The following is a 27,851-nucleotide window of genomic DNA, read 5'->3' as shown; positions in this document are numbered from 1 at the left end:
TAAAAAGCAAATGAAAACATTTAGAAACAGAAGTGTAGTTTAACAGAAGTGGGTAAAAATAATAAACCAATAAAAAACATCTAGAAATTATTTACTGGATATTCATATATATAATCTATAAGTGTTGATAGCCATAAAAAATCTCACTTTTTTGATATTCGCTCACTATTTTGTGTTTTGGTATTTAAGACAAGTCTAAAGAACACACACACTCACGCACGCACGCGCAGAAAAGCACACACACACACACACTCACATGTCTGCAAACTTGCTGAAGCACACTAACTGCACTCTAATGTGGAGCAGCAGCAGCATCGCCATAATTATTACCCAACTGTTTTGCACGCTCGCGCACAGTCACACAAACACACGCTTTATTAAAATATACACGATTCTGAGAGTCACCGATTGGTCAGGCCTCGTCCGGGGATCCGGTGTCGGCTCAGGGTGTGAGTCCGAGGCCGCCCCCCCCAAGCCTGTTTTCTCGATTGAAACAAACACGAACAAACTAGGAGGCTATTGTCGAGTTAGCGGCGAGGGGCTCGTCTCTGATTGGATGATAGAGATCTAAAAGGGGGATGGGGTGGTGGGCAAGGCGGGTGTGGCTCTCTGAGAATCAGAGTTCATTGGTGCCAAGTGGGTCCAGGAGCCTAGTCCTCTTTTCAAAATCCTTTCAGTCTCTTTTTTTTTTCTTTTAAAACATCCCAACACCAGGTTCACACTCTTAAAAAAGAAGTGTGTGGCGCGTTAAAGGGTGGGGGCTCATTTAGCTCTGAGATAACAAGACGAGGGAATTCAGAGCCTCTTGCCCAATCATGAGGGCCTTGTTAGGAAGGGTTATGTGCGGTTACAACATAACCCCTTACTCACACTTAATGGCCCAGTTGTGTGAAGTAGGGTTATGGAAGGAAGGGGGGGGGGGTTATTCAGCTAGAAACACAACAGTGGCCAGGGCAAGTAGGGTGGGAGGGGGTTTCCGAAGGACAATACTGGTACTACTGAGGCGATCCAGTTTGGAGCTATGATGGCAGATTCTGTAGTGGCTTCATTTGGGAGATGTTGGGTGTGATTGGCTGGTCGTGGTTGAAGGAAGGCAGGCGTGTCCAGACGGCTGTCTCATACTTTGTAGTAAATGTTGGCCGGGCTCTGAGGCGGCATCTCCTGGACGATGTAGACGGGGTGCCCGTAGTCCCCGCTCACCTTCTCGTAGTGCGGGCAGTAGGCCGAGTCCGACGTCCGCAGGGGGATGATGATGTCGCTGGGCTCTGAGCCGTTGTTGTTGGAGCTGGTGATGCCGCCGCCGCCGCCGCGCTTGGGGCTGGTGAGGGACGAGAGCGACAGCGGTGGGTGGTGCGTGTCGGAGTGCTTGGCGTGCCTCCGGCGGTAGCACACGACGCAGATCACGGCGGTGACCAGCAGGAGGAAGGCGGAGCCTCCTGCGACGCCAGCGATGAAGGCGATGTTGGTTGACTCGAGGGGTCCGTTTTCACCGTTGCCTCCATCTCCAAAGGGCCCTCGAGGCTGGGTGGCGTTTCCACCTGAAAACAGTAAGACAAGAACATTTCTTTGAGATTTTCAGCCCCCAAACAGAGTTTGGCTGTATGAGAGTACAATAGCAGCAACGCCTCTTTCATCAAGCTGCTCACAACACAGAGAAAAGAGAATATTTCAGAGGCAGATAGGGAATGGATTTATACCACTCATATGCTGTAGAGCTGGTAACTCGAAGACATTTTCAAATGCTCTTTTATGGTTTTCAATCTCGACTAAAACAGATAAACGTGGACACTTCTACTAGACAACTAAAAATCTTTCCTAACCTGGCTAAGGAAAGATTAAATGTAGAATAATTTGTAATTTGTGGCTATTACCGTTCTGTTATTAACCGAGTAAGTGTAACAGTTTAAATTAGCTGGATAGCTAGGCTAACTGCTAAAGCACATGACTTAACAGCAGCAGTTTCTAAACAATGTAATCTTAAAAACAGAGCGATGGGAAGCAGTGCATTCACGGCCTGGTGCATTCAAGGCTAGCATGGAGCGCCGATGATACGTACAACCCAAGAAAACTGCCGATATCAGTAAAAGATCATTTTAATCATGGAGCACTGCTACATCTTTTGGCATTTGAAACCATTCATATTCTATATCTGGTAAGATATGAATAGTAGTGCCTACTATATAGAGAGGGACCCTGGACAGTTTGCCAGTTTGACAAAAGGTAGTTTGTAGGACCACAGGTGAGCTGGTGCCTTTCTCCAGCGGTCACTGGGTAAGAGGCGGGGTACACCCAGAACACTTCTCCAGCCAGACATGGCACAAACAACACACACACACACACACACACACACACACACACACACACACACACACAATGACATCTAAATGTAGTTTTTGAGAGGCCAATTAACCCAACATGTATGTGTTGGGACTGTTGGAGGAAGCCGAAGCACCCAGAGAGGAACCCACACATGCACAGAAGAGGAAATGAAGCCTCCATGCAGAAAGGCCTGCGATTCAAACTCAAGCAATGCAAGCCACATCTCTGAATTCAGGGCATAACTGCATAATTCTTGAATAGAAATGTAAAACTGATGCAGGCAGATCAAAGCTTGACATCAACATTGGCCACAGATCACATACGGATGAATCTCTAGTTGTAGTTTTTGTTGCACCGTCCAAAGACTCTCAGTAAACACTCTTTCTGCCCGGCCCTTTGAAAACTTTCTGAAGGCACCACAGAAACCCAAAGAAGCTTCTCAGTGCTTCTACATTAAACCCAACAAAACAATAACACTGCATGCTTTCACAACTCCTGCTTTCATGATGCTTTGGAGAAAACATGCAGCTCTTTATGGCCCTGCACCACAACACCATGAGTAATGGTGATGGTTTAGCTCAGTAAGCGGAGGCTGCGTCGGCTCCGACCCAGCGGAATGCAGCAAGTATGCAGCAGATCTCACAGAAGCTTATTTGTGGTCTCTTTATTGATGTGATGAAGTGGACAGCAGCGCATATAAAACAGCGAGGAATGTCCGCAGTGAGCGAGAGGCGCTCCGCACAGTCTACGCTTTTGTGGAGAGCCAGGCTCAGCCGCAGTGTATATCAAGGTAAGGAAACGGTATTTCCCTAACCCTAAAGATGGTATTTGCTTAGCATTACAGGCGGCCACATGAAGGACGCCTCCCGGGTCTGCTCCACCACCGGACCACACACTGGCCCGCTCGCCTTTCTTCCTGAACGTCTTTCTCTTTCTCTGTCCTCACTCTGTCTTTATGTTTTGTGAGTCTTCGTTTGACTGAAAGTTGAGATTTTCACAGCCTCCGAGTTGGCGGCTGTCCCCGCAGGAGGTCGGGTCAGAACTCAGCAGGTGAAAGATGTTCTTGGGGTGGGTTTGTGCTGCTTCTCTATCTGTGTGTGTGTGTGTGTGTGTGTGTGTGTGTACAGAGCCAGGGAGCGTGTGAGCAGGAGTTTCAAACTGGTTAAGGCTGAGATAGAGTCGCTTGGATTGGTCCATCATTATTCTTGGCACACATCCCTTTCTGCCTCGCTCCTGCGTCTCCCTCTGTTTCCTCCTCCCTCCCTCCTCGCTCCGTGGTCCTCGCTGTCTTTGGGTTATTGTAGCCGTAATGACCTACCTTGCTCTGAGCTCAGTGCCTGGCAACAAAGACACACTGGTACACTCAGATACTGACACGCACATACACACAGTCATATGTGCGGATACACGCCGGCTCGCCTCACCGGCTCCCCCTCCCCCTCCGCTCTCGGCGCCCCGTCGCGCTGGACCGACCGGGAGCAAAACCCTAATGCCGGACGTCGATTATGCTCCCTACTCCCGCTCTCTTCCTCCCTCCATTAACCCAACATCCCTCACTATCCGTCTCCATTACGGCCGCTGCTTTTCACCAAGTCTCTTTATTATATCCTCTTCTCTTTTACCATTCTTCTCTCCCTTCCCCCCCCCCGTCCATTTTCCAACTCCCCTTCCTGTTTTTATCACCAGAGTTTAGACTCTGAGGCTTTATTCTCCATTTGCTTCCATTAACCATTTTATATCAATAATGAATTCACCTTAGAGACAAACACGCAACAAGCAAGAAATAAAAATAAAAATAAAGCAGCACCACCAGCTGTCCTGTGCTCTTCCACTACACATTTACAACCGCGCCAAATTATTGGGAATGTTTCAAGAGTTTCTGAAGGTTTCCTCGGAACGTTTTCCTTTTAAGACTTTTATTAATTCAACTGAAAACCTAAGCTCGATAAAGTGCCAAGAAGAATAAGCTCCTCTAAGCCTATGTTATGATTTTCAATGCAGAGGAGTTGAAGTACCTTTGGTGCAGGACGGAGACGGATGGATGGGCGGAGGCCTGGTTTTCAGGAATACGGCCGCTGCGGTGGCTCAGAAAGATCTGAGCTATAAAATAAATCTGTTCAACAAGAGCGTCCAACTCCTGTCCTGGAGAGCCGCTGTCCTGCATCCCTTCTCTAACACACCAACATCGAATGATTCCCTCAATACCAGGCCTCTGCGGAGCTGAGAGACATGGACTCATTGGACTCAGATGTGCTGGAGAAAAGAAGTTGTAGGACAGAAGCTCTTCAGAACTTTGACCCTGAGCCATTAGATATGGACCGTGACGGAGCGCGACGCCGGAAACACCTTTGTCGACTCTGAAGTGTTTTTAAAGGTGTTTTCCTCAACTCTGTCATTTCACATAAGAATCTAGACTACTTCACTTCAACGCTTTAAAAACGCATCTCGATGCCACATTTTAGCCAGCTGTTAAAATGACGGGGTATAAGATACCAAGAACGCTTCCATCTGAACTGCTTGAGCCAGTAGATCGCCATGCTTCATGTTTTAGCTGTTTCTATGCTCCAAATTTCCTCCTGAGCATGTCGTTAAACGCTGCAGCTTTGTTAATCGTTTAAGTCTGGTGTCTGGTAGCAGAAACACCTAAAGCCTGCAGAACAGAAGGATCTGAGGACCAGGACAGTGAAGGATTGGTCAAAACGTTCAATTATCTAAAGACGTTTTTTTTCAGATTTGCAGGGATTGCTGATTGAATTCCTTATTGACAAAAATCCTAATTTAGGAAATAACTAATTATAATTTGGGACCTGGGTGTATTTAAGACATCTTAAGAACTAAGATGTCTATGTCATAACAAGCTGAAAGTTTAAAAGTGTCTGTGTTGCAGCATGCAGCTAAACGAATTACAGCTTGGCCTTATTAATGAGTCTCCAGGTCACGTTTTCACTGGCTGCACTGGTGCAACTGCTATAAGAAGGTTTTGCACTTAAACTTTTCTCAGCTATTTCTACTTCCACAAAAGCACATTTTTAAAGGTCACATTTTTATCATTTCCCTGACAGAATGACAGCTACGCGCATTAAATGATCACACACAGACTCTCTAGCAAGTCTGTGCTGGTTATTAATATAAAAAGAATGATAGGAAATGCAGAGAAAAAGCATTGCAGTGCGAGTTGAAGTGATACTCCTTTGTGCTGCACTGCTGGCTTTAATGTGGAACTACACATAAAACCATTTATAGCATGATTTAGTATATTTTATTATTATTTAAAAGCAGAAAAGCAACAACTACAGCTCCTGCTGCTAAAATAATTGAACATGTTGGCCATTAGAGTCACAATAATGTTTAATAACAGTTTTCAAGAGCCTATTGTGTAGATTATTCTACATTTTATCACTGTGCCTTTTATAGAGTAACACCACAAGCACTACAATGTGATATTATTTGGTTAATTAGAAAGGCAATCTGCTCAACAAACAGTTGGCTGCTTAGCAGGCAACTTTGGTTGTAAAACTCCCATAGTTTCCACAGGAAAAGTGTATATTTGGACATAATTTCTCGACAGCCTAATTACTTTTCCTTGTAAAAATGCTAGGTTGTGTCCTTTCTTAGTCAGCTGTCCGGCAGTGCACAGTGATGGGTGGGGAAGGGGTGTTGTGTTACATCACACAAGTAGAAACTCCAGACATTTTTTGTTATAACTCAAAAACCTTGGAATATTTTGACGCTTGAACCCAGGATAGTAGAACACGGACAGAGTGTGGTGACACTATTAAAGAAAATGAATAAATCAATAAATTGCACATGTCTCACTCGATGACATATGAGTTGGGTACCAGCTCCCCGCCAACCCTACAAACACAAGCAGCCATAAACAGATCCCACTATTAAAACCCCAAGCAGAACATGTGAACTCTTGCGGCACACCAAACAGATTTTTAGTTGTGGTTGATTAAATGCTTACACAGACTGAGCCCTGTAGACGGAAAACCTACAACCTCACCTCTACGTATTCAAGTCTGACCGGGGTGAGAAAATCTTCACCAGGGCAGACAGAGTGTCTGCATGGCACAGCATGAGATTGGGTAATATTCTGAGGCAGCATTTAAGTTTAAATTTTGCAGCGTTGGTGCATATGTGTGGGATTTCTGATCAGTTTTTTTTTTTTTTTTTAAATGAGGCAGCCTGGCTTGGTTGTAATCAAAGAGTGTGCACTGCAGCATCAGGTGCACATAAAAGCTTTGTTGGAGGATTATTTAATTAAAGCTGATTGTGACGAAGCTATAACAATAACTAAAAAAAAACAAAAAACAGTTTGCATATTAAATCTAAAAGAGTCCAAAGCTTTGTGGTTAACGTCCATGACTCCATCTGCATAATGAAAGGCGGCGCCTCATACACGAGAGACAACAATCATCAGGAGCGCCTGATTCTCTGATATGAAGCAAACCCACGGATGTTCACTCTCAGTGGACTGTAAAGAGTGGGTTAGTGCTGAGTGAATAATTATCAGCGTGTTCTGATACGGATGAGTGGAGGTTGGTATAAATTAGATGACACAGAAAGTAAATTCCTAAAATAACCCCTCCAACCCCCCCTCTCTGTCTATTTGGATATTGCACTGGGATTCGATGGATGGAAATGATTTTAATCTGACAATCAAAAATGATAAGGAGATAAAAATAATAAAAAAAAAAAGTATGTGTGGTTAAGAGTGAATCAAATCATCCTCATTTAAAAATCCAAAAGGTGTGAGGTCTGCTGTTAAATGTGTGTGATTAAGCCATTCATGCGGGCAGAGATGCGCACTATTGTTGCTTCTTTCACTCGTCACATATAGGGTTTATGCACAAGTGATGTGAGAAAGCGTGAACGCATCAATTTACACGTTCTCCACGGAAAAGAAATTTACAGTCATAAAAAAAAAAAGAAAAAAGGGGAGCGGCGGACGCAGCTGAGTGTGAATCATGTCTTTTCCCCTTCAGTGAATGACTTTGACTTGGAGCGAGAATCTGCTTGTTGCTGCGTTTCACCTCTCCGCTCACTCTGTCCCGTCACTCCCTCCGTGCATCTTCTCCTCTCATCTTTCTGTCTTTTATTTCAATCGTTTACGTCCCCCGACAGAACTACAGAATCCAGGCCACAGTGACTCCTTGCCCTTTTCTTTCTGCCCTCCCCCTATTTTTCTTGTCCTTCTCCCAGGGTAGCTATTAGCCATCCCTCTCTCGCCGGCAGCACTTAGCTAGAAGGAGGAGAGGGATAGAAATATGGAATTAAACAGAGAGATCTGCAGATGTCACCACTGCACATTCTCCATCTGTCGCCTCCCTCCCTTCCTCCCTTCCTCCCTCCCTCTCCCCTCTGTTGCTTTTCTTTATATCTTCGCTCATTCCATCTATCTGTTTTGTGGACGGGTCTGCTGGTGGGATTATCTTCTGCTTACCTGGGATTCTGCTGGTCGTGCGTCCCGCTGGCTGGTCCTTCTTCGGGGGCAGTCCGTACTGGCCTGCATGAAGAAAAATGAAGGGGTGGATAAGAGGTGGAATATTCTTCTAAAAAAGTGGTCATTTTCTTCCCAAAATCCCAAACTTTTCCAATCGGAAATTTCCAAAGTTATAAGTTTGTTCCAAACCATGAATCTTGGCTTATATTTATAAAGTAAACCGTTTATTGATTTCTTCTTTCTGTCTTTTTAGACACATGGTTAGTGGATGGATGGATGGATGGATGGATGGATGGATGGATGGATGGATGGATGGATGGATGGATGGATGGATGGATGGATGGATCAACAGGGAGAGGACAGATGAACTGACGAACAGATGGATGAACATATCAAAGGATGGATGGATGGATGGATAGACGGATGGATGGATCAGCGGATGGATGGATGGACTGATGGAAGTACGGATAGAGAGGTCTACTGATGGATGGATGAATGGACGAACAGATAGACAGATGGATCCGTCCATGGACAGATGGACAGACGGGTCTGGAGACACAAACACTCTTCTGTTTTCCCTTTTTTTCTCCGATCGTTTCCATGCTGCATCCAGACTCTGTTCTCATCTATCAGAACCGACATCGGGCCCCTCCCGGCGTGGAAAACGATCTCTGCAGAGCTTTAATAAACACCTCCCTCCCTTCACCTCCTCTTATAGCCGAGCACATATTGACAGAGCTCCGTGTGTTTGTTCAAACGGGAAACCAGAAAGAGGCCATTGGGTTGTTTCTGGAGCGAGTGATTTTTCACAAGACCATAACGGCTTGTAATCTGTAGTCTCTAAATCAGGCCATCTGTCTAGCAGGCCCTCTGTGATGCTGATGGCATTAAAGAGCATTTACATGTCAAACACACACACAGACACACTCATGTTGCGTTAAGGGCTTCTCATCAAAAAGCTGAATTAGATGGTAAAGAAAATACTCATTTTTGTTCCCTTTCTTAGCCGTTTGGCCAGCAGTAAGCCGGGTGTTACTCTACACTCCTTTCACTTCATGCAGTGTTTTACGTAAACAAGCTGGTTGCAGGTTATTGCAGCAACAAGAGAGGCTGAGATGCTGATAACGATGCAGTACAAAAGCAGAGTGAGTTCATCTGGCATTCAAACTTTCACTGAGTGCTCGTACTCAACAGTTGCCGAGGGTTCCTGAAAGTCTTTCATGGGTTTGAACTGTGAGGCCGCAGACGTGTCCGCTGGCATGGTGATTTATCAGTTCAAATCTGTGATGCTGAGTAATGTGTCAGCAGGTATGAGAGAATAAAACGGACACTTTCAGCAGCTAAACTGCTTTATAATCTATATTTTTTAGATGCATAACAATGTGGCCCCATGCCGGCCGCCTGAAAACTAACTGCCTATTGAAGCCCCCTGAACGTTTCCATTGCCCCTCACCTATTAGTGGTTCAGTATTCACAGATTTTTCTGTGGAACATGACTCCTAATTATTTGTGGGATTTTTTTTTTTTTTTTTTTTTTTTTAGTAGAAAGAATATAAAATACTTTTTAAAAAAATCCAGTTTGGGACACCGTACTGGCTGAAAGCAGCCAATCCACCAGTACTATTAACATTTCTTGGTGCTGATTGGTTAAACCAATGGAGATAAGGAATGGTGTAGATATCTGTGGTAGAGCTTAGACAGTTTCCACTGCTCTTATTAATACATATTAGTGTAAATTTAGTGTTTGAAGTATTAAAATAGGCAGTTGAATGCGTTTTTAGAGGAGCTGTTGTCTCTGATTATTTTCTTTCCCAACCTAACCTTGACAGGTTTACGTCTACAAAATACATTAAAGTTTGTCTTCGTAGCAAAGTGTGAAAAGTTCAAGGGCTCTGCATACTTTTGCAAGAAATGTTGCATTGGATCATAAGATTCCTTGCAAATCCACAAAACGCTCATCTGAAAGAAATAGAAAAAAGTCGCCAAAGTCCAAAGAAGTAAAAAAAAAAAAAAAGACATTATAAAAGCTTTGGGAACGGTTAGCCAAGACTACTTTAAAAGTCTGGCTGCTTGGAGGTAAATTATAAAGAAACAAGGGGTGAGTTAAGGTTTCTGTGTGCGTGTTCTGTGCACAGTGGTGCAAGTATACGTACTGACATTTACAAAAGTGTAGGCCTATTGGCCAGCGGCTCCCTTTTGACAGTAAACCAAGCAGAAGTTGGAGGCGGTGATCAATAGGAACTGCTGTGTGGTCAGCGGGGGCAAGTGGAGGATGTGGGGGGTGGGTGCAGGAGAAAGTGCGTGCATGTATGTGGCAGATCCAGAGAGAGAGAGAGAGAGAGAGAGCGAAAAAAAAAAATGAGAGCAGACAGGTCGATGTATGTGTGTCTGTGTGTGTATTCCGCGCTTCGCATCGGAGATCAGCGCGAGGCGGCATGCGGCTTATTTAGACGACAAACAACACAGACGTGACCTTTCAGCCACATGACAGATAAGATGGAGAGACAGAGGGGGAAAAAAGTGACAACAAAAAAGAGGTGTGAGGAAAGGCGGACGCCATGCGAGGCGAAACGGGGGGATGAAGGGGATCGGGGAGGGAAGAGAGCAACTTGGATGAAGAAGAGAAAGAGAGGATGAAGAAAAAGTGAGAGAAGGTTGCTTTTTCCATTGCCTATGTGAGCCAGGGGAAATAAAGTGTGTGGTATTTCTATTGAGCTGAGCTGACTGTGCTGATGTTACAGGCTGATAGAGCCATAACAGCGCCACTTGGCTCTTTGCTGAAGAGAACCTCCAATACACTGGGTCCGATAACACAGCACAGATCAAAGAAATAGAAATAGGCAGCTTGTATTTGTGTACTGGTGAGTGTGTGTATGGGCGGTCATGTGAAGGACAGGTGCCTATTATGTGCCGGAACGTGCGGGTCAGTGAAAATGCTTAAATTGGCTGTTTGTTTTTTTTCCACCACCCTTACTTTTCCTTTCTTTATGTGCTGCTTTCTTGAGGGATCATTACCCGCGAATATTTTCCAAACAAATTAGAGGTGTGCACTGCCACGAGTCATTAAAAATCACTGACTGCGCGCTTTAACACCAAATGGAATCATTTTGTTATCGCGCTCTCTCGGCGGCGCGGCGAGACGTGTGTGTTCGCTCATTCGGACGCCCGCCCGCCCGCCCGCCCGCCCGGACACCTCTGCGTCCAGAGTGAGTCAGTAGCAGTTAAAAGGCAGAGTGAGGAGGGAGTCAACAGGGCTCATTAGAGCCGACTGATCCTACACTTCTGCGCCGTTCTCGCCACTTAGCGAGGCCTAATATGCTCGGCGAGGGCACGCACGTGGCAACGGGGGGGAAGACGGGTCGGTGACGCCGCAAGATTAGAGGAACGGTTTAAAAAGTAGGAGAGATGAGGAGGTGCACTAATGAACCTCATCTCTGATCTGTGACATTGTGTGCTGATCACGCTGAGCTGTTAAGTGATTTGATTATGTGCAATGGGAAAAAAATAAATAAAAAAATAAATAATGCGTATTCAGCCAGTTCACTGGATGTGAGTCGTGTGAGGAAGACTTACTCTGTCCCACTTTCAGGACCACCTTCATGCCTTTCGTAGCGCACACGCCCCCTCTCATGCTGTCCAGGCCTTGGCGCGTCCCGTCCGACGTGGCTGCAGCGAGAGAAACAGAAAGTTGGACAATTAGAATGGAGGGAAATTTAAAAAAAAAACAAAAAAAAACACAAGCCTGTTTTTCCTTATAAACCTGCACTGTGGGCCCACAGAAGAAGTAAACAACAGATTCCTTCTCATGGAGTCAGCACCGCCGGAGTGACATTTGCACAGGAAGTGATTTAAAACTCCACCAGAAGCTCTGAAAATGCCAAACTACAAGGCAGCGGCACTTTAATAAGTCCTCATTTACCAGGCTGCTGGAATTAATTTGCGCCACACAAACACACACACACACACACACACACACACACACACACACACTGCACTGTATGGACTGTTGCAATCAACTACAGTTGCTGCCTGGGCTGCAGGAATGGCTGGAGCAGGGCTGAGGAGGAGGAGAAGGTTTTTAATCTGGAGAAGCAAAGACCGGCTGATAGAGGGAGATAAAATGGAACCACTAAGACGTAAATCACTGCTTGATTTGAGAGAAAAACCAGACTTGATTTATTCGACTTTAGTCTCTGACGGATGAGTGGAAGCAGCAATAGGTAACACCCCTTTACCGCCACTGCTCATGCTTTAATTATTAAGTGAATTGAAGGCTAATGTTTTAAATTAAAGGTATTGTGGATTCCTAAAAGACTCATTTTGTGTTGAAACCTTTGGAACAGATTAAAGTAAGACTCCCCGTTCTCTTTGGTTGTAGCTCATAAGGAGATGATGCGACAGCCCACAGTATCATCAGCATAAAAACAAAACATCGTGTTTAATACTCCATGAAGAGCAGGCCGAGATCTGGAGGACACCTTTGGGCCTCACGCCTCAAAAAACAACATGACATCCTTGGAAAAATAGCACAAAAAATGTTATTGCACCACTATTTAAATTATATTGAAAAGACAACATAGACATAGAGCTGCAGCTGCAATCAAATTAGCTGGACAAAGATAATCTACGCGGCGGTCATGTTGGAAAACTTTGTTTTCTCTAGGGGCTTTTTGTTGCTTTTCCATTAAGTTTGTAACTTAGTTGGTTAGAAGATGGATGGATGGATGGGATACAAATTATGGGTGGACTTAGAATTTTAACCACATTTAGTGGAAGTATTGTGATAACGATAAAGATGACAATAAAATAAATTTACTTCAGGTGTGTTAGGACACATATAACACAGATAAGGAGCTCATATAAAGCTTGCAGGACACCGGCCCTGGAGGCCTGCAGCTGAAGACCCCTGATTTAGTGTCGCATACGGCGAGTCAGCGGGTCCATAAAAGCTCAGTGGCCTTCCGGAGGGGAAAAGAGGAGACTCGGGATGGGAGGACGGGAGGAAATGCTGCTCTGAAGGACAAGCTTTTGATGACGCAGAGACAGTGAGAGAACGCAAAAAGAGAGAAGAGTGAGAAGTAAGGAGACGAGAGGCACTTATCCCGATAATCACACCTCTTTCGGTCGACGCAGCTCTGCTTGCTTGTGCAGCTGGTTTCAATACTTGAGAAGCATCTCCTCGCTGTGCCCGGTTTTGGTTTCAATCACCAGTCCAAATACCGGGCAGAAACTTCTATAATTGTCTTTAAGGTCTGCGCTGACAGACAGTCTAATGCGAAGCTGCAGCGGCTCATAAACCGTACGGTAATCATAGCCTTTCTCCCTCCAGCGCGGCTGCACACGCCACCCTTGCATCCTTGCTTTCCCTCTTAAATATAAATTAGCCCCTGTGAAGCCGAGGAGAGGGAGAGAGAAATGGCAAATGGGAAACGGCGTTTGGGAGCGAGAGGAATGGAGGTGTGAAAAAGAGGCAGCTTTACTTCTGACACCTTTCTTCTCCATCCTTACAGGAAGCAACGTGTGAAAACGAGCGAAGGAGCGAAGCGGGCCGAGGTCAAAGCAAACACCAGTGTGGCAGAAAAGCCAAAATAAAATAAAATGATAATAAAAAAAAAAGAAACACCGAAAATATATAGAATAATTTGTCTTCAAAAGTTTGTATGTTCTCCAACACTTAGCACTGTTTGTTGAAGAACAAAATCTGTCAAAGACCTGTGAAATATCTCTCTGTACTACAAGGACAGAACTTATTCATTCAAATGAAGTTCAACTGAATAAAAAGAAGCAGAGAATGAAGGTTGTTAATCAGGGCTGCTGCTGAGTATTAGACATTAGCTTAGCTCAGATGTCAGGTTTCCGTAGCAGCAGTAAAATCTAAAGACGATATTATTAAAAATAAATAAATGCTGAAAAACTTCATTGAGAAAAAGATGCAGACTCATTCTGTGGAGGTTTTACTATCTAGTTTTCTGCTACTCCCAACCTTTCCACTGTCTAGTTCATTCGCAAGTTATTTACCAAAAGGATCACTCGTTAATTTTTAGTACCTCTTTATTGATTTCTTTTTTTTTTAATTATTTGTTTTGTGCACAGAGACGCGAGAAGAGAGGCCCTCTGCTTTCACACACAGATTTCTGTGGGGATGTTTATTTCCAAGCTAACCAACTTGTTTGTGCTCCGATAAAATATAATTTATCCATCCCAGCATTTAACAGCCAAGGTGCAGCCAGCAGTCCAGCACAGCGCCAAAAAACAATTCTGCACACTCATGAGTGAGGCCAATTTCATGTCCCTAATTGGCCTGACATCCAATGTTTATGTGTTTTCTCGAGCAGGAGGAAACCCATTCGGCACATTCGGAAATGAAGCGCATCAGGAGAAATAAATCTGAAGAATGAAGTTTGAATGGTTGACCCAAACTGTGCTTCTAATCAGATCCGCCTTGAACCAACAATAAGCTGCCAAACTCGAGGAACGTTCCGTTTATTAGGAGGTGGTTTAGAAAATCAATTTGTGGCGTGAAGAAATTTCAGAAACTATCCGTTTGATTTCGCCTGTTTTCCGAAAAAAAAAAAAAAAAAAACGAGAAAGAGGAAAAATCAGCCTGAAGGTGAGCGAGATGCGGCTCAGGCAAACCAACCAGGTTCAACGGTGCAGATTTGATAAACTCAGCAGCGGGAAATCATAAAAAAAAAAAAGGGTATTTAGTTGTGAGAAGTGAAGTGAGGAAAGGAATTTAAGAAGCTAATTGGTTTGATTTTTTATTATTTTATTTTGGAAAAAAAAAAAAAAAAGCTGCAGCCCAGTTGTGAGTTTTTGTCTGGATGTCTGCAGGGCAAACCGTTAAACTCTGCAACCAGGAGAACATTCAGTTTTTTTAAAGAAGTATTTTTAAAAACTGAAGGCATGTCTGAAACTATTTGTCTGTTCTCACCTCCTCAACCACACAAAAACAAAACACACAAGCAGGCAAAAGGAAAGATAGACGAGTCCTGAACAAATATCAAACGTGTAAATTAACGTAAGCAATTTTACTGTAACCACAAATACTTAAATTGCCAAACACAAAATCCTACAATAGATGCTCACATGCAAGAGAACTTTGTTCTTCAAAAGCCACCAATGCAGAAAAAATAGTCATTCAGGGTCACTAAGCAAGATAAAGTACAAGGCAAAAAAACCAGATTTATTGTTTTGATCTTATTTACTTTTTCAGGTGGTCTGATCTGTGAGGCAGCTAGGAAAAATATATATTAAAAAATAAGGCTGTTTAAAATACAGAAGAAGGTTTTCCAGTCATTCCAGCAGCAGTTCATTTTGTTTCTTTATTTTCTATTCATGAAAGTTTTACTCGGAATGAAATATTTATTTTTCAAAGAAAACAGAAAGCGAAATTTAGGATTCAGATTTTTTTTCTTGAACATTTGAGACGTTTTTTGACATGACAGTTTTTAAGTGAAATGTGAACTAAAACTGGTTTTTGTTTTCCGTAATCGATCCTCATTTTCCGTTGTTTTAAGAGACGCTCGTCTCATTTACTATCAGAAGTAAAGTTGGAAATGACGCTAAATCTAAACCTGCCAGTGGTCGTGAATATCTGTGGGTTTAAATGTAAATTTTAGTGTAAATAATTAAAGACAGATACTTTATTGATGCCTTTTGAAACATCTCAATGCATAAAGAGAGAGTAGAAACTAAAACCATAATTGAGAATTGTAACTGAAATAACTAATTTCAAATATTAAATACTAAAACAAATTACGTTGTAATGGATACCAACAACTTTCTGATATTTGATTACTTCAAAATTTTAGATTTCTATGACTTTATTTAAAAAAGAAAAATGTATACTCTTCCAAATATTTAATGAGAATGTATTTCAAACCATCACTGATTATGTAAACAGTATTTAGATTTACTGATGTTCAAACAATGAGGTAAAAGATATTTATTTAAAAAATTGATTACTAAACATATGAATTTGAAAATAGATATCGATGGTACATAAACAGTATTTGGAAAAATAACTGCATATCATCAGCGTAAAATGTCATTTTTGGAAACAAAGTACATTTTAAACACTTCCCATGTTTTCCCTTTTTTATTTTTTATTTTTCCATTTTCCAATCACCGAACTCAGACTCTGGAAAACAGACCGAATCTGGAAACCTTCAATGAGGAGCCGCCGTGAGAGTGATTACAGGATCTCACCCTCCGGTTTAACCCGAGCCCAGAGGTGCCACCGGGAGAAATAACAGGACTTCAAAAAAAAAGAAGAAGAGGAATAAGCGCGCTGAAGATTTCTGAGAGTAATAACCACTGACACATGAAGGAGGACAACAAGGTGACGAGAGACGAGGGAGGTGTGGGAGACGAGGGAGAAGAAAGGAGGAAGTGGAGGAGGCCGTGCAGCGAAGTGAGGCACAGAGACTGATTGGCTGCGACAAGCTGTTGGTGATATGATGGACACAGGAGACGATGTGGGACCACGGGGGGACGGAGAGCCGGGGGAGGAGGACAGAGGAAAAGTTGGAAAGTTTAAAAACAGAAAGGAAGGAAAGAGTTTAAATGACATGATAGAAAGTAGGAAGGTAAAATACTTTAATGCGTCCATTATGGAAAAGTGGTGTGGTAATGGATACAAAGGAGCGGGACGGACACCAGAGAGGCAAATTGGACCCAAAGAGCCTCGGCAAATTTTGCAAATGTAAGCTATTTTTTGTCTTTCAAACATCCTAATCAGGTTGAAAATATCACAAAGGTCATTTTTTTCTGTTAAAAGGGTGACGCATCATCCTCTCAGAGCCATTAGAGGTGTCGCCATTTCCGCAAATCTCGGTTTCACGGGAACAAAGCGAAAGCAGAGATCCCAGCTGCTTTGCCCTTGGATCAAGAGAGCGGCTCCTCCCAAAAAAAAAAAAAAAATCTGAGCTGATGAGCACAAATGTTTCAAATTTTCTCCCACTCGAGGGGGTGAAGATATCGCCGAATCAAGGCAGAAATAATCACCGCGCATCTGTGAAATCCTGATGAGAGGCAGGGATGGGAGGGGAGGCGGAGGGGTTGCTTCCAATCTTTCCCACCTTATTCTAGGAGGACGGGATATAAAAAAATGGAGTGGGGAAGGAGTGAATACAGCAATCTGGGATTAGATAAGGAGGAGGAAGGGGGGGAAAAGCGAGGGAGAGAGGGAGGAAGGGAGAGCAGGGATGAGTAATTGAGACAATGATCAGCAGTGATGGGGAGATGAGAAGCACCGGAGGACGGGGGAGAGGAAGGGCGTCGCTCCGCCGCCCTCGCCCGACAAGAAGACAGGCGGGAGAGGCAGGGAGAGTGGAAAAACTTAATTAATGAAATAATACTGCAGTCAACCCCAATCAGACGAGGAATCAGCAGCCGGGCAGGCAGGCAGAGGCGCGGCTGTGTACACACAGCGGAGGGGAATCTCTCTCAGACTCTGTTGTTATTACCAAGGTCAGTGTGGGCCGAGCTTCCTCCCCACCTCCACTGTCACAGCACCAGCTTGGCAATTCTTATAAGGAAGGGAAAAAAAAAAAAAAAACTTTGACATTTGAAGAACATTCTTCACTCATTCAGGGACATAAATCCCCAATCTGACGTGTGCTCAGTCTTTTAACGATCGCCACTCGCTGCGGAGACGGTCGACATTTTATGTCGTTTGATTTAAGACGCACTTCTGAACCGAATGTTTGGCAACGCTGGCTGTTCGGCAGACCTCCTCTCTGTCGTACAGATGGTAAGTCAGAGTCAGACGAAACAACATTTCTTTCCACATGATTTATAGATTTGCTGATGTTATCATTTCTGTCATGTACTTCTGAGAAGTTTGGGGTATTTTTGCTTTGTTCTAAAGTTACGAGAAGTGCTCTTTTTTTTTTTTGCTAGCGTGTTTCTCGTAGAAGTACGATTCAGCTTTGGGATATTCTCTCACTTTGTAACCCTTATTGTGATTGACATACTAAAGAAAATATATCTATACATATATATAAAAGCAAAAATAACTCGGATTTAAACATAAACCTCAAAGAACCTTTGATGTCACACACTGGTCACGCCGTTGTGCTGCAACGTTGTGCTTCAATGATGCGTAAAGATACTGATAATCTAGCATTCATAATCTGATCACCATTCCACAGCGTGAGCGTTCCAACGTACAGGCCTTTGACATGACCCTATAGCTGCAACCGAAGCAATGCCTTGTTGTTGATTATCATCATCATTTACTATTTTTAGCAGTTCTGTCATTGATTTCATCGGGGTGCCGTGCTGATGCGCTGCTTTTACGTGAAAAAACCAAAGCAACTTTGCGGTGGGTAACTGCAGTGAGAAACTATTTATCTTCTTCTCGGCAAAACTGCAATACAAATCTAGCAAAGACCTCGTAAAAACTACACTTAACCTCATTTGATGCCGTGCAGACTCTCCGTCTGCACCACTGGAGGTTCACTCACCTGTACATGCTGAAAGCTTGAAGCAAGGGAGCTGGACTCAGTGTCGTTTAGTATTTAAGCCTGTTAGTCGTAATCATGTTCAGAAACCTTCAGGGTGAAAGGCGAAACATCTTCAAGCAACAAGAGAAAACATCCAGTTGCCTCCTACTGAAGCGCTTATGATTGACCGAGTAAGTAATCTACAACTGATTCATATTATGGATTGATAAAACGCTTAAATATTCATTCCTCCCAGTGAATATTCCCTGAATAAATAATTTTACCCTCGTCTAGCTGAATCCCATTTATTTTTAAACTCACTTCTCTTTTCCCCGACTGTAAACGCATCGACAGATAACGCAATTTTTTGCACTTTGATTTGACTTCAGTAAGAATCAGATCAAGGTTGAGGGCTTCGATGCATAAATGGGGATAATATTTTAATCCCCACATCTTACTGTTGGATTCATATACGTCAAACTCTATCAAGGGACCCAAATATGCTGTAGTCTTCAGGGGAAAAACTGGAACGTGAAAGAAATTTTAAAAAAATCAGTATCACCCAGAAAAAAGATTCCTGACAGGTGCATCTCTAAGACTTTATTTTAATTCCTTAATTAAGAGCCTGGAAATAAAAACAAGGAGTAAAGAAAAATATCTGCATGCTGCAATGAAGTAATGAACATCACTGACTGAATCTGAATGATTGTTGCTTTATAGTACAAACCTTCCTGGCAAAGCGAGGCTTTAAACGGAGGTAATGTGCCTCCCTTTGCAGCGTCAGCTCTGGTTTTAGACCTGCTTACCACAACAGAGATGTGTCCCTGCTAAATTAAAATAAATTAATGTCATCAGCGTCACTTTTTATACTTTTATTTCTCCTAATTGGAGGCACAAAGGAGGAGCTTTATGCGACAGAGTTTAATTGCCAAATGCGTTCCCAAACAGACGGCCGTTCCCCCCTTCCACTTTCCACACATGCTTCGAGTTTAAAGGCTTCGGGGTGGTTTTTTGTTGTTGTTTTTATTCTAATGGCAGTAAGATTAAAGCGAGCAAAATTGACCCGCATCAAATAGGCAGATTACACAACAAACAGAATGAATAAATAGCCGAGCTGCAGCCGGGACGCTCGGGTTGCCGCTCTGTGCCGCGTCCTGCCGGGACAGAGCGGGGCCCCAACGACGAGAACGAGAAATCTGCGTCACGCATTTGTCAGGTTAACAGAGGAATTAAAAGGAAGAGAGCAAATGGTTTTGTTTTTTTTATGAACTGGTCGGGGGGGGGGGTCACATGACTGCATCCTGAGGTTAGTTAGGCTGGTGTGTGTTTGTGCAAATCAACATAAAAACCAAAATGTGTAGCTTTGTCTTTAAAATCCTGATTTTCTTTGGGTTCCAATTGTTTAGCTTTTGTGCCGATTTTTCCTAAACAACAACAACAACATTAAGCCTCGCCACGTGGGTGGGCTGGAAAATTGCTGGGGACTTTTTTTGTGTGTGTGTGTGTGTGTGTGTGCGCAGAAGGTTCTCGAAGGTGGACTTTGCTGAATCCTTCCCGTTAAAGGCTAGATGATGAAGAGCATGAAAAACCTGATCTCCTCTCCCCCGAGGCAACGCTTAAGGATGCAATCTCGCTCTCTCTCCTTCTCGCTGTGTCCCCTTCTTACTCTATTTAAAAAAAAAAAAAAAAAAAAAACACGGATCTTGCCGTCGAAATTTCCTGTAACTAAAACCGTCTTCATAAATCTCCTATGACACTTTTATAACCTGGCTATGACGCATTAACGAAGCTATCGCAAGCCATTACCTCGCCACGGTGGCAAAAGACATTAAGTTGTGTGCTGGAACAGAACAGGCATTATTTTAGCTCCCCTTATAAACCAACACACAGACTCACAAGCCCAGTATATTGTTGTTTTTTTACTTGCATTCCACATTCAATTATACACCAAACACACTATTACTTCCAATATAGCATGACGTTTTAGAGTTTTGTTTTGTTTTTTTTTTCGTTCTTTTTGCTGCGAACGGGGCAACAAGCTTTCCTGTTCTATTGTTGCAGACAAAAGGCTCCCTGTCTGGCTGTGTTGTGGTGGTTCTGGTCCGCAGATCGGACCGGCTACAAACAAGTACGTTCCTAAAACAAAGACGTCTGAGTGATTGGCGCCTCTGTTGCACGGTGAGGTAACGGTATGCCAGAGGTCTGAGAGCAGAATAAGTTTATTATGTGCATGACCTAAGAGATTTGTGCAGATAAAAAAAACAACAACCTGAACCGCAGAAATATTTGCTCGCCAACAGCCAAGCAGCCTGATATAGCACCCAGAGATATTTTGGTGGAGTTTAAGAAAATACATTTCTGGGTCAGAAGTTTATATAAACTCGTCGTGCACATCAAAGCTGGTTTAATTTGTAGCTTTTAAAGGTTTATTTGAGCTGCGCTCTTTCCAGAGTATTAAGATATTGACCATAAAACTTTGAGAAGTCTGAGTTTACTCCTTTCTTGTTTTGTTTTCCAATGTGTACAGGGTCAAAATTACTTGGTTAAATTAGTAAAATGCTCCTTGAGCGCGAACATTTTGAAGCCACCCAGAATCTTCTGGCACAACATGCTTGCATTCAAAGACTTTAAATAACACTAAGCTCAGAGTTAAGAAGATCATATTAGAAAGAAAATGGAAAATGTAATCCCACTGAGGCTGGGATGATGGTCCTGTTAGGAAACCTGATTTAATATTAACATAGCACTCCTCCTTCTTTCTTTTCTTTCTTGTAAAATTCTCAGCAAAACAAAAAAAAATTATATTTCCAACTATATAATCTGTAAAACAAAACAAAAATGGTGTTCAAAAAGGGAAATACCTTTTCTACTTAAAGAGAACACAGTCCAACATCATGATGCTGCCACCTCCGTGTCCAAACATTTGTTTCAGAATTTCTCAGGTTTGAAACTTTGGGTTCATTCACACCAGCCTCGTCTAGTCCACTTTAATCAAACTAAGTTCATTTGAATAGAAAGCTAAGACGTGAGGCGTGAATGCGGAATCGAATTTTGATTTGAACCGAAACAGACCGGCTCTGGTCCCCGCGCGTAAACCTCACCTGAAGTCTCGGTTTGGTTCAAGTGAACTCTTGTGTGGTTTGTGGACGCAAGCGGACTGGAGACCGCTCCGAAAAGCAGGAAGAGAACTATAGCGCAAGGCATTCTGGGTAAATACAACCTAAACAGATGAGCAAGTCTAGTGTTAGCGGGAGAAATGGTGAAAGTGACCCGCACCAGCTGAAAATGTAACAAATGTTGCCATTTTTGATCCCCAATCGAACCGAGTCAACCGGACTATCGAGCGTGAAAACGCCCTTTATCTCATCCAGATATTTAAAGCTTTTTCTCCAGAGGAACGTGTCCATGTTGAACTCGAAGATGTCCGTTTTGGAGCATGGGTCTCATTTATTTTTATAATCGCTGACATAATGTCGGTTTCACTGGTGGTCCAGCAGTTTATAATCTTCCTAATCTTTAATGAGTTTCTTGGACCTTCTCCATTGTTCCAGAGTCTTTTCAAATCCAATGAGTTCTGTCAAACAAACCCTTTGCAGACTAGAACCACCAGCTGGAGCGTCGCTTAAGACATTCCTGAACTTCTTTCAAAAACCGTAAATATCAGGATTAGAAACTTTAAAATCATTCTTGTGATCAGCACACCCCAAAGAGACCTGCTAAGGCTGAATAATAACTCGCTAAACTCAAAACACAACATGCTAACTGGAAAGGTAAAAACACAAAACAATAGAAATTAAAATAGATTTTCTTGTCCTGATGGATTCAGCAGAGCAACAACAATTTGATGGACGTGATATATTGCGGCTCATCATTTCCAGTTCAGTCCTTTGGTTTTAAAGCTGCGTCTCTCGACCTCCTGCACATGAGCGGCGCGCCGGAGGCGACGGGACCTGACAGGGCCAGTGTTGGAGTCACAGGCTAAACTCACATGATCTGTCACATGCTGACCCAGGAGGCGGACACACGACGATTCAGAGGAAAAAAATCAAATAAAATCACGCAAGGCGCTGTATTTTTTTATTTTTTTTCCTTTCCTCTGATGGAGACGTAGTTCCCTGGAACCGTGGGCGGCGGGTCCTACATGTACCCCCTTGTACATGCTCATATGACCCTTCCCCCCCCCCCCCCCACCCCCACACACCCAAACAGCAGGGGTACTGATCTCAGTGTCTTTGCTTGCGTGCGGCTGATCTTTCCCTCTGTGCTCGATGACATTTTAATTCTCAGCAGTTATTCTCCTTCCATCCATCTTGTTCTATTAGAATCATCCACCCACTGTCCACCTATCCAAACCCCCCCTGTCTGCCTGCTCCCTCCTCCTCCTGCGTCTCCTGTGAGCCCGAGGAGCGGCCGACTCCCAATCACTTCGTATCAATCTCCGGAAAACTTCCGCCTTCCCCCTTCAAAGTAACAAGCATGAATCGCGGGCCTCCATATCAGTCAGTCACGGCTACAGAAGCAAACTAAGGATTCAGAACCGCAAAACGTCCCGGATCCTAAAGTCATTTTAATTATATGGGAGAGAAAGTGTTGGATATTCTCAGGATGCAAGCACCACAGAAAGGCTTTAACTAGGCCCATGTTTTCCATAATAGCTCTTAAATTGCATTCGGTTGCATCTGAATTGTGGACATTTGTTCATTCTTTGCTTCTTTCATCAACATTTTCAAATTATTTCTTGGCTTTGGTTTGCAGAAGGGAGCTACTTGGCTTCTTTTTATTCGGCGACGTGTCAATCTGGCTCAGGAATGTGGGTGTTTTTATACTGAGACAAAACTACTAACCCTCCGGATGCAGGGCTGCAAACACCCCAATTTGGAAGGAGTTTGTCCAGGGATATTCAGCTTTACTGCATCTTCTATTTTTCAGGCAATTAAAGTAAAGACCTACCTGCTAAAACCAAAAAAATGCATTTTTTTCCCTGCTGAGGTTTTGCTTTAAAAGAGGCACTTAAGGACCTTTTAGTAACCACTATGAGGCAGCTTTCACACTGCAGGAAGGCATTTAAATGAAAACACCTGACAAAGATATGCTATCTTGCTTAAGTTATTAACATGGTAACACAAATCATCTATTTAACTTAGTAATTGTTCTCTTATTTAAGTCTTAAAAAGGTCTGACTGAACCCTGCAGACACCCTGACAGAGGGAGCTGCAGGGTTCATGTCCGTGTTTTTAGATTCTCTGCCCTTTTCTTCTGCATGTATTTTTGGGAACGTTTCACATTGCTGAGGCTTTTGGGTTTGGAACCTAAAGAAAACTACAAGCTGTGAAGAAGAGGAAGGAAGGGAGGACAGAAAAGATGGATGGATGGATAGATGATGGCTGGATGCAGTGATGGATGGAGGAATGGGCGGATGGGTGGCTTCAAATTGTCCTGAAATGCAAACGTTTCATTTCAAACTTTATTTTCTTTTTCCATACTTAGCCAGACCTGGAAAAACACTTAAATCAAAGGCCATATTTTTCCAGACTGAGTGGGAACCCTGAACGCAGCGCTACTGCTCCTCCAACCTGTCGCTTTACACTGCCAGTCAGCTGGCTGAAAAAAAGGCTACTACTTTTTTTCCTTTGTTTTGAAGAAAAAACAAAAATGTGGTTGTTTGTTGTGTGGAAACTACAGAAACACCAACCTTATTATAGTCTTATTAAAATTTCTTAAGGTTCAAAACTACTATTGTTAATAAACTACAAGCAGCAATTTTGCTACTTTAGCAGACAGCCTGACTAATTAACCAGCCAGCTATTCTAATAAGAAGATCTGCACTTGAAAATAACCAAATTATTAAAAAAGGATACAAAAAGAAAATAATAAATAGTAGTAAAGTACTTAACAATACATAATAAAATGATAAACGTAAATATTAATAGTAATTAATTTATTAAAAATAAACAATAACATGATAATAAAAGATAATGACCATAATGTTTACCTCAAACATCGGTCATAGATAATTTATTTTCTGTGTTTCTGTGGCAGTAGTAGAGATTTAGTTGCCTTTGTTTTTCAGAATAAAACATCTAAATGTTGTCCATCCATCCGTTATCAGTACCGACTTATCCATGCAGGGTCATGGGGGGTGGAGGTGCTCATGTCCAGGGTTCAGTGGGTGAGTGGGGGGGAGTAACTAATTAACCTAATGGTCATGATTTTGGACTTTGGGAGGAAGCTGGAATACCTGGAGAGAACTATGCAAAAAAAAAAAAAAAAAAAATCCAAGCTGGGACTCAAACCTGGGACCTTGTTACCAATGTTACCTTGTTACGCCACTGTGACATTCCAGGTTTTTATCTCTGTTTAGGCCCAAAGCTGTCACATAGGTCTGTGTGTAAACAGGAGTGGAAAACGCTCCAGATCATCACATGTGACACACTTGCACACATGGTGCTGGAACCGATAGCCTGGTTGCTTGTGACTTAGCTCCGACTAGCGAAGCATGTTGTTGTGCTGCGGTTTGCATAAGCGCACACAGCCCCGCATCATGCCGATAATCCATCTGGGAATTATTCTGCTGCATGTGTGGCTAACCTGTTCCATGCGGGCAGAGGTCAGATATGTTTACGACTGTCATGGCGTATTTGTCGGAGCAACAAATCCACTGGTTCATAATCGGGTTTGCAGCAGCACAACGGCCTGATGTATGCGTGATGAATGCATGCGGGCCCCTGCATTTACAAACAATCTCTGCACTGCGTCTTTAAATCTGCTTGCCGCCTTCAAAAGATAAATATGCATGCATGTGCATTTATATACACGGACACGCACTGAACAGGAAGACAGAGTAAAGAAGGTGATCAGCAGGCGTGAGCACAGAGGCTGATTTACTTTCGCCTATTCTTGGCTTAATGAAATGACGAGAAAACAAATCGTGGCCACATCAATGCAATAAGTCTGACTGGCCGTTTTGGGAATTTAATGCATGCCGGCTTAATGTGGCTGCCAGAGCAAAGACGTGCATAATGGAGCAAAAAGAAAAGGCCGACAGGGACAAAGGCAGCAGAGAGAGAAGAAGAAGAAAAAAAAACTAAAAGTGCTAATGCAAAAGAAAAGAGGGAGCCGGCCGTTAAAAGGAGGCCCTGTGACTGGGTGGATAAGCCTTGTGTAACGTTGGTAAAGTGCCGGCCATGTAGGACAGTCATGACCAATGTTCCTTACAACTGGGTCAATGCTCCCGTCCCGGGGCAGCGAGGGCGTTCTGTGTGTGTGTGGGTGTGTGTGTGTGTGGCTATCTGTTAACTTCCCCCCAAAAAACCCACTGGAAACTCTGAGTCAAGTGCACTTCTGCATGGACCTGCATGCATACTGAATGAATACTTCAATGACTACTTATCAATACTTAATGAACACTTATCAGTGAATCCCAGAGTGACTTCTAGAGAAGTGATTTTTATTTTATTTTTTTTTTTTTTAAAAAGGCATAGAAGTCTTTTGAGACTTCCCCTCGTCGCCGCCGAGGGGAAGAATAGCCGGAGTTGAGCTGACGGAACCCGTGGAGCGGGCCAACGGGTTCACGGTCGAGCCCGAGCGTCTCTCGGTGGGATGTTTCCCGGCGCTGGCGGAGGTGATGCTAGATTTGCAGCAGTCACACGGAGTAAGAGGGAAGGCTCGAAGCGCTCGCATGGAATCTATCTGTCCGCAGACCTTAGCAGTGCATGTCTACACGCATCTTCATCCGCTGGTGTCTGCTGGCGGCGCCCGTTCGTCTTCGGCTCCTTCGCATGCGCGTGCGAGCGGGCGAGTTAGCCGTTCTCCATTATATCAGGAACAACACTTGAGGCCTGGAGAAATGGGTCAGCGCCGGCGTCGTAGCTTCCTCCTCGCTGTCTCTCCCTGCTCTTTGCTCGAGTTATTTTATTTTCGCCGCCTCTTTTATTCCCAGGTCGGTCCCAGAATAAAATCGAAACACCTCTGGTTGTCTGCTCCTCCTGCGGCCACCTGGATGTGGGTTAAACTCGCAAAGTCCGTCACTGCTCCCGTCTTCCCGATATGCGTTTTTTTTTTTTTTTGTTTGTGTCACTGCTGGTTCTCCGTCTAAGCTGGTAGGGTTAAGAGGGAGTGAGGCAGGAAGAGAGCGGAGCGACACGACCTTGACATGTCACCGTTGGTTACAGAACGGAAAGACTTTTTTCACATCACACAAGTCATGTGATCAACAACCTGATGTTGCTACTGGCATAAAAGACAAAGAAAACAACAGGAAGTGGTGGGAGAATCATGGCACAGAATGTTTTTAAATGACTCCTTGCCTTTTTCACGTGTGGTTTGATTTGTGCTTCTTATTTAATGGAAACAATAGGGTTTTTTTCCGACATTTGTGGAGTAGCAACAAAGTTTCACGCACATTGGTAATGGAAAGGTAGCTACAAGCTACCATACACCACTGACACGTGTTTATAAAATACAGTTCTTGTGTGGTACAACTGGCTCTACAACCCCTGAGCGTTGGGGGCAACGATGTAGAAAAGTCAACATTCTTGCTCATAAAAGTAAAGTTCAGGATCAAGCGAGCCTCAAAGCTCAATAGGACTCATTCAGGGTTTTCATTAAGGCGGTTGTACTTTCACTTAGGCATTGTATGATTATAGTTATTAGTGATGACCAAGGTAACATTTCCCATGGTTAGTATTAATGTTTGAAATTACCTGGACAAACATAAACTCAAGATAAGGCTCGACTTCCCAGCAGGTGCTTAGGTAAGACGACGCTGCGTATTTACCGGTTTCTACCAAACCTTTCAGTTTACTGCATTTCTAACATCTCCACTAAATTACAATGGATTTCTGTTCAAATACAAGGTTTTTGTGAAGCAAAGACTAATGTCTTGCTTAATTAAACAGAAAAATAAATCTATTAGGTGAAGAAATGTAAACAAAAAAAAAAGAAAAAACGTGCATCAACCTGTTACTAAATACATGCACCCTTAAACTGATACTTTGTTAAAGTACCTTTTGATTAAAGTACAGCTTCATACCTCGTTGAATTTGATTAATTGGAAATAAAGCTCAGCTGTCTTAGTGGGATTATCATTTCTTTAGTTGAAGCAATAGTTTGCAGAGTCTGCAAAATGACCTTATTGTATAAAAGTATTAATCAGGGGAAGGGTACAAACAATTCCAGAGCATAAAGTGGTAGTGTGAGAAGAATCAACAGTAATTTAAAAAAATACGGGACTAGTGACATAATGGAGGCTGGAAGTTTCTTCAAAATGAGTGAAATGACAAGAAAACCGACCAGAGAAGCTTACGGCAAAATTCAGTCCACCGTCTACATGCGATCTCTTATCTTCTATTTGTATGGACTACAAAACTAAAGTCTTTTCTTTTCAAAGAACACATCCAGTTCTGGCTGAAATCTTTTACAACGCTGTTGGAGAATCAATTACGGTCTGACGAAGCCAAAATTTTACTTTCTTTTTAATGCAGCTTTACAAATATGTGATAATATTGATAACTGTCACTGATATGCACACAAATGTCATCCGAAATGTACAAACCAAATGTTAACATCCCTGTTTTCACACACACTCAAGCGTGCATCCATCTTTGATTAATACCTTAATTGGTCACCCTGCTATG

General features: G+C 43.1%; 1 protein-coding gene across 1 annotated transcript; it reads right to left on the bottom strand.

Moving 5' to 3' along the window:
• LOC106960573 (ephrin-B2a-like) lies at nucleotides 1-25,896 on the bottom strand. Its single transcript, XM_015053718.1, has 4 exons — nucleotides 25,759-25,896; nucleotides 11,339-11,564; nucleotides 7,766-7,828; nucleotides 1-1,538 (listed from the first exon to the last, which is right to left on the bottom strand). Exons 1-4 carry the CDS (start codon nucleotides 25,894-25,896, stop codon nucleotides 1,117-1,119), a joined length of 849 nt encoding a protein of 282 aa, XP_014909204.1. The 3' UTR covers nucleotides 1-1,116.
• Nucleotides 25,897-27,851: the final 1,955 nt, after the last annotated feature.

Source organism: Poecilia latipinna, unplaced genomic scaffold (assembly GCF_001443285.1).
Source record: "Poecilia latipinna isolate Pla-1442-1.1 unplaced genomic scaffold, P_latipinna-1.0 Scaffold1198, whole genome shotgun sequence".
NCBI lineage: Eukaryota > Metazoa > Chordata > Actinopteri > Cyprinodontiformes > Poeciliidae > Poecilia > Poecilia latipinna.
This window is presented reverse-complemented; position numbering and strand designations above follow the sequence as displayed.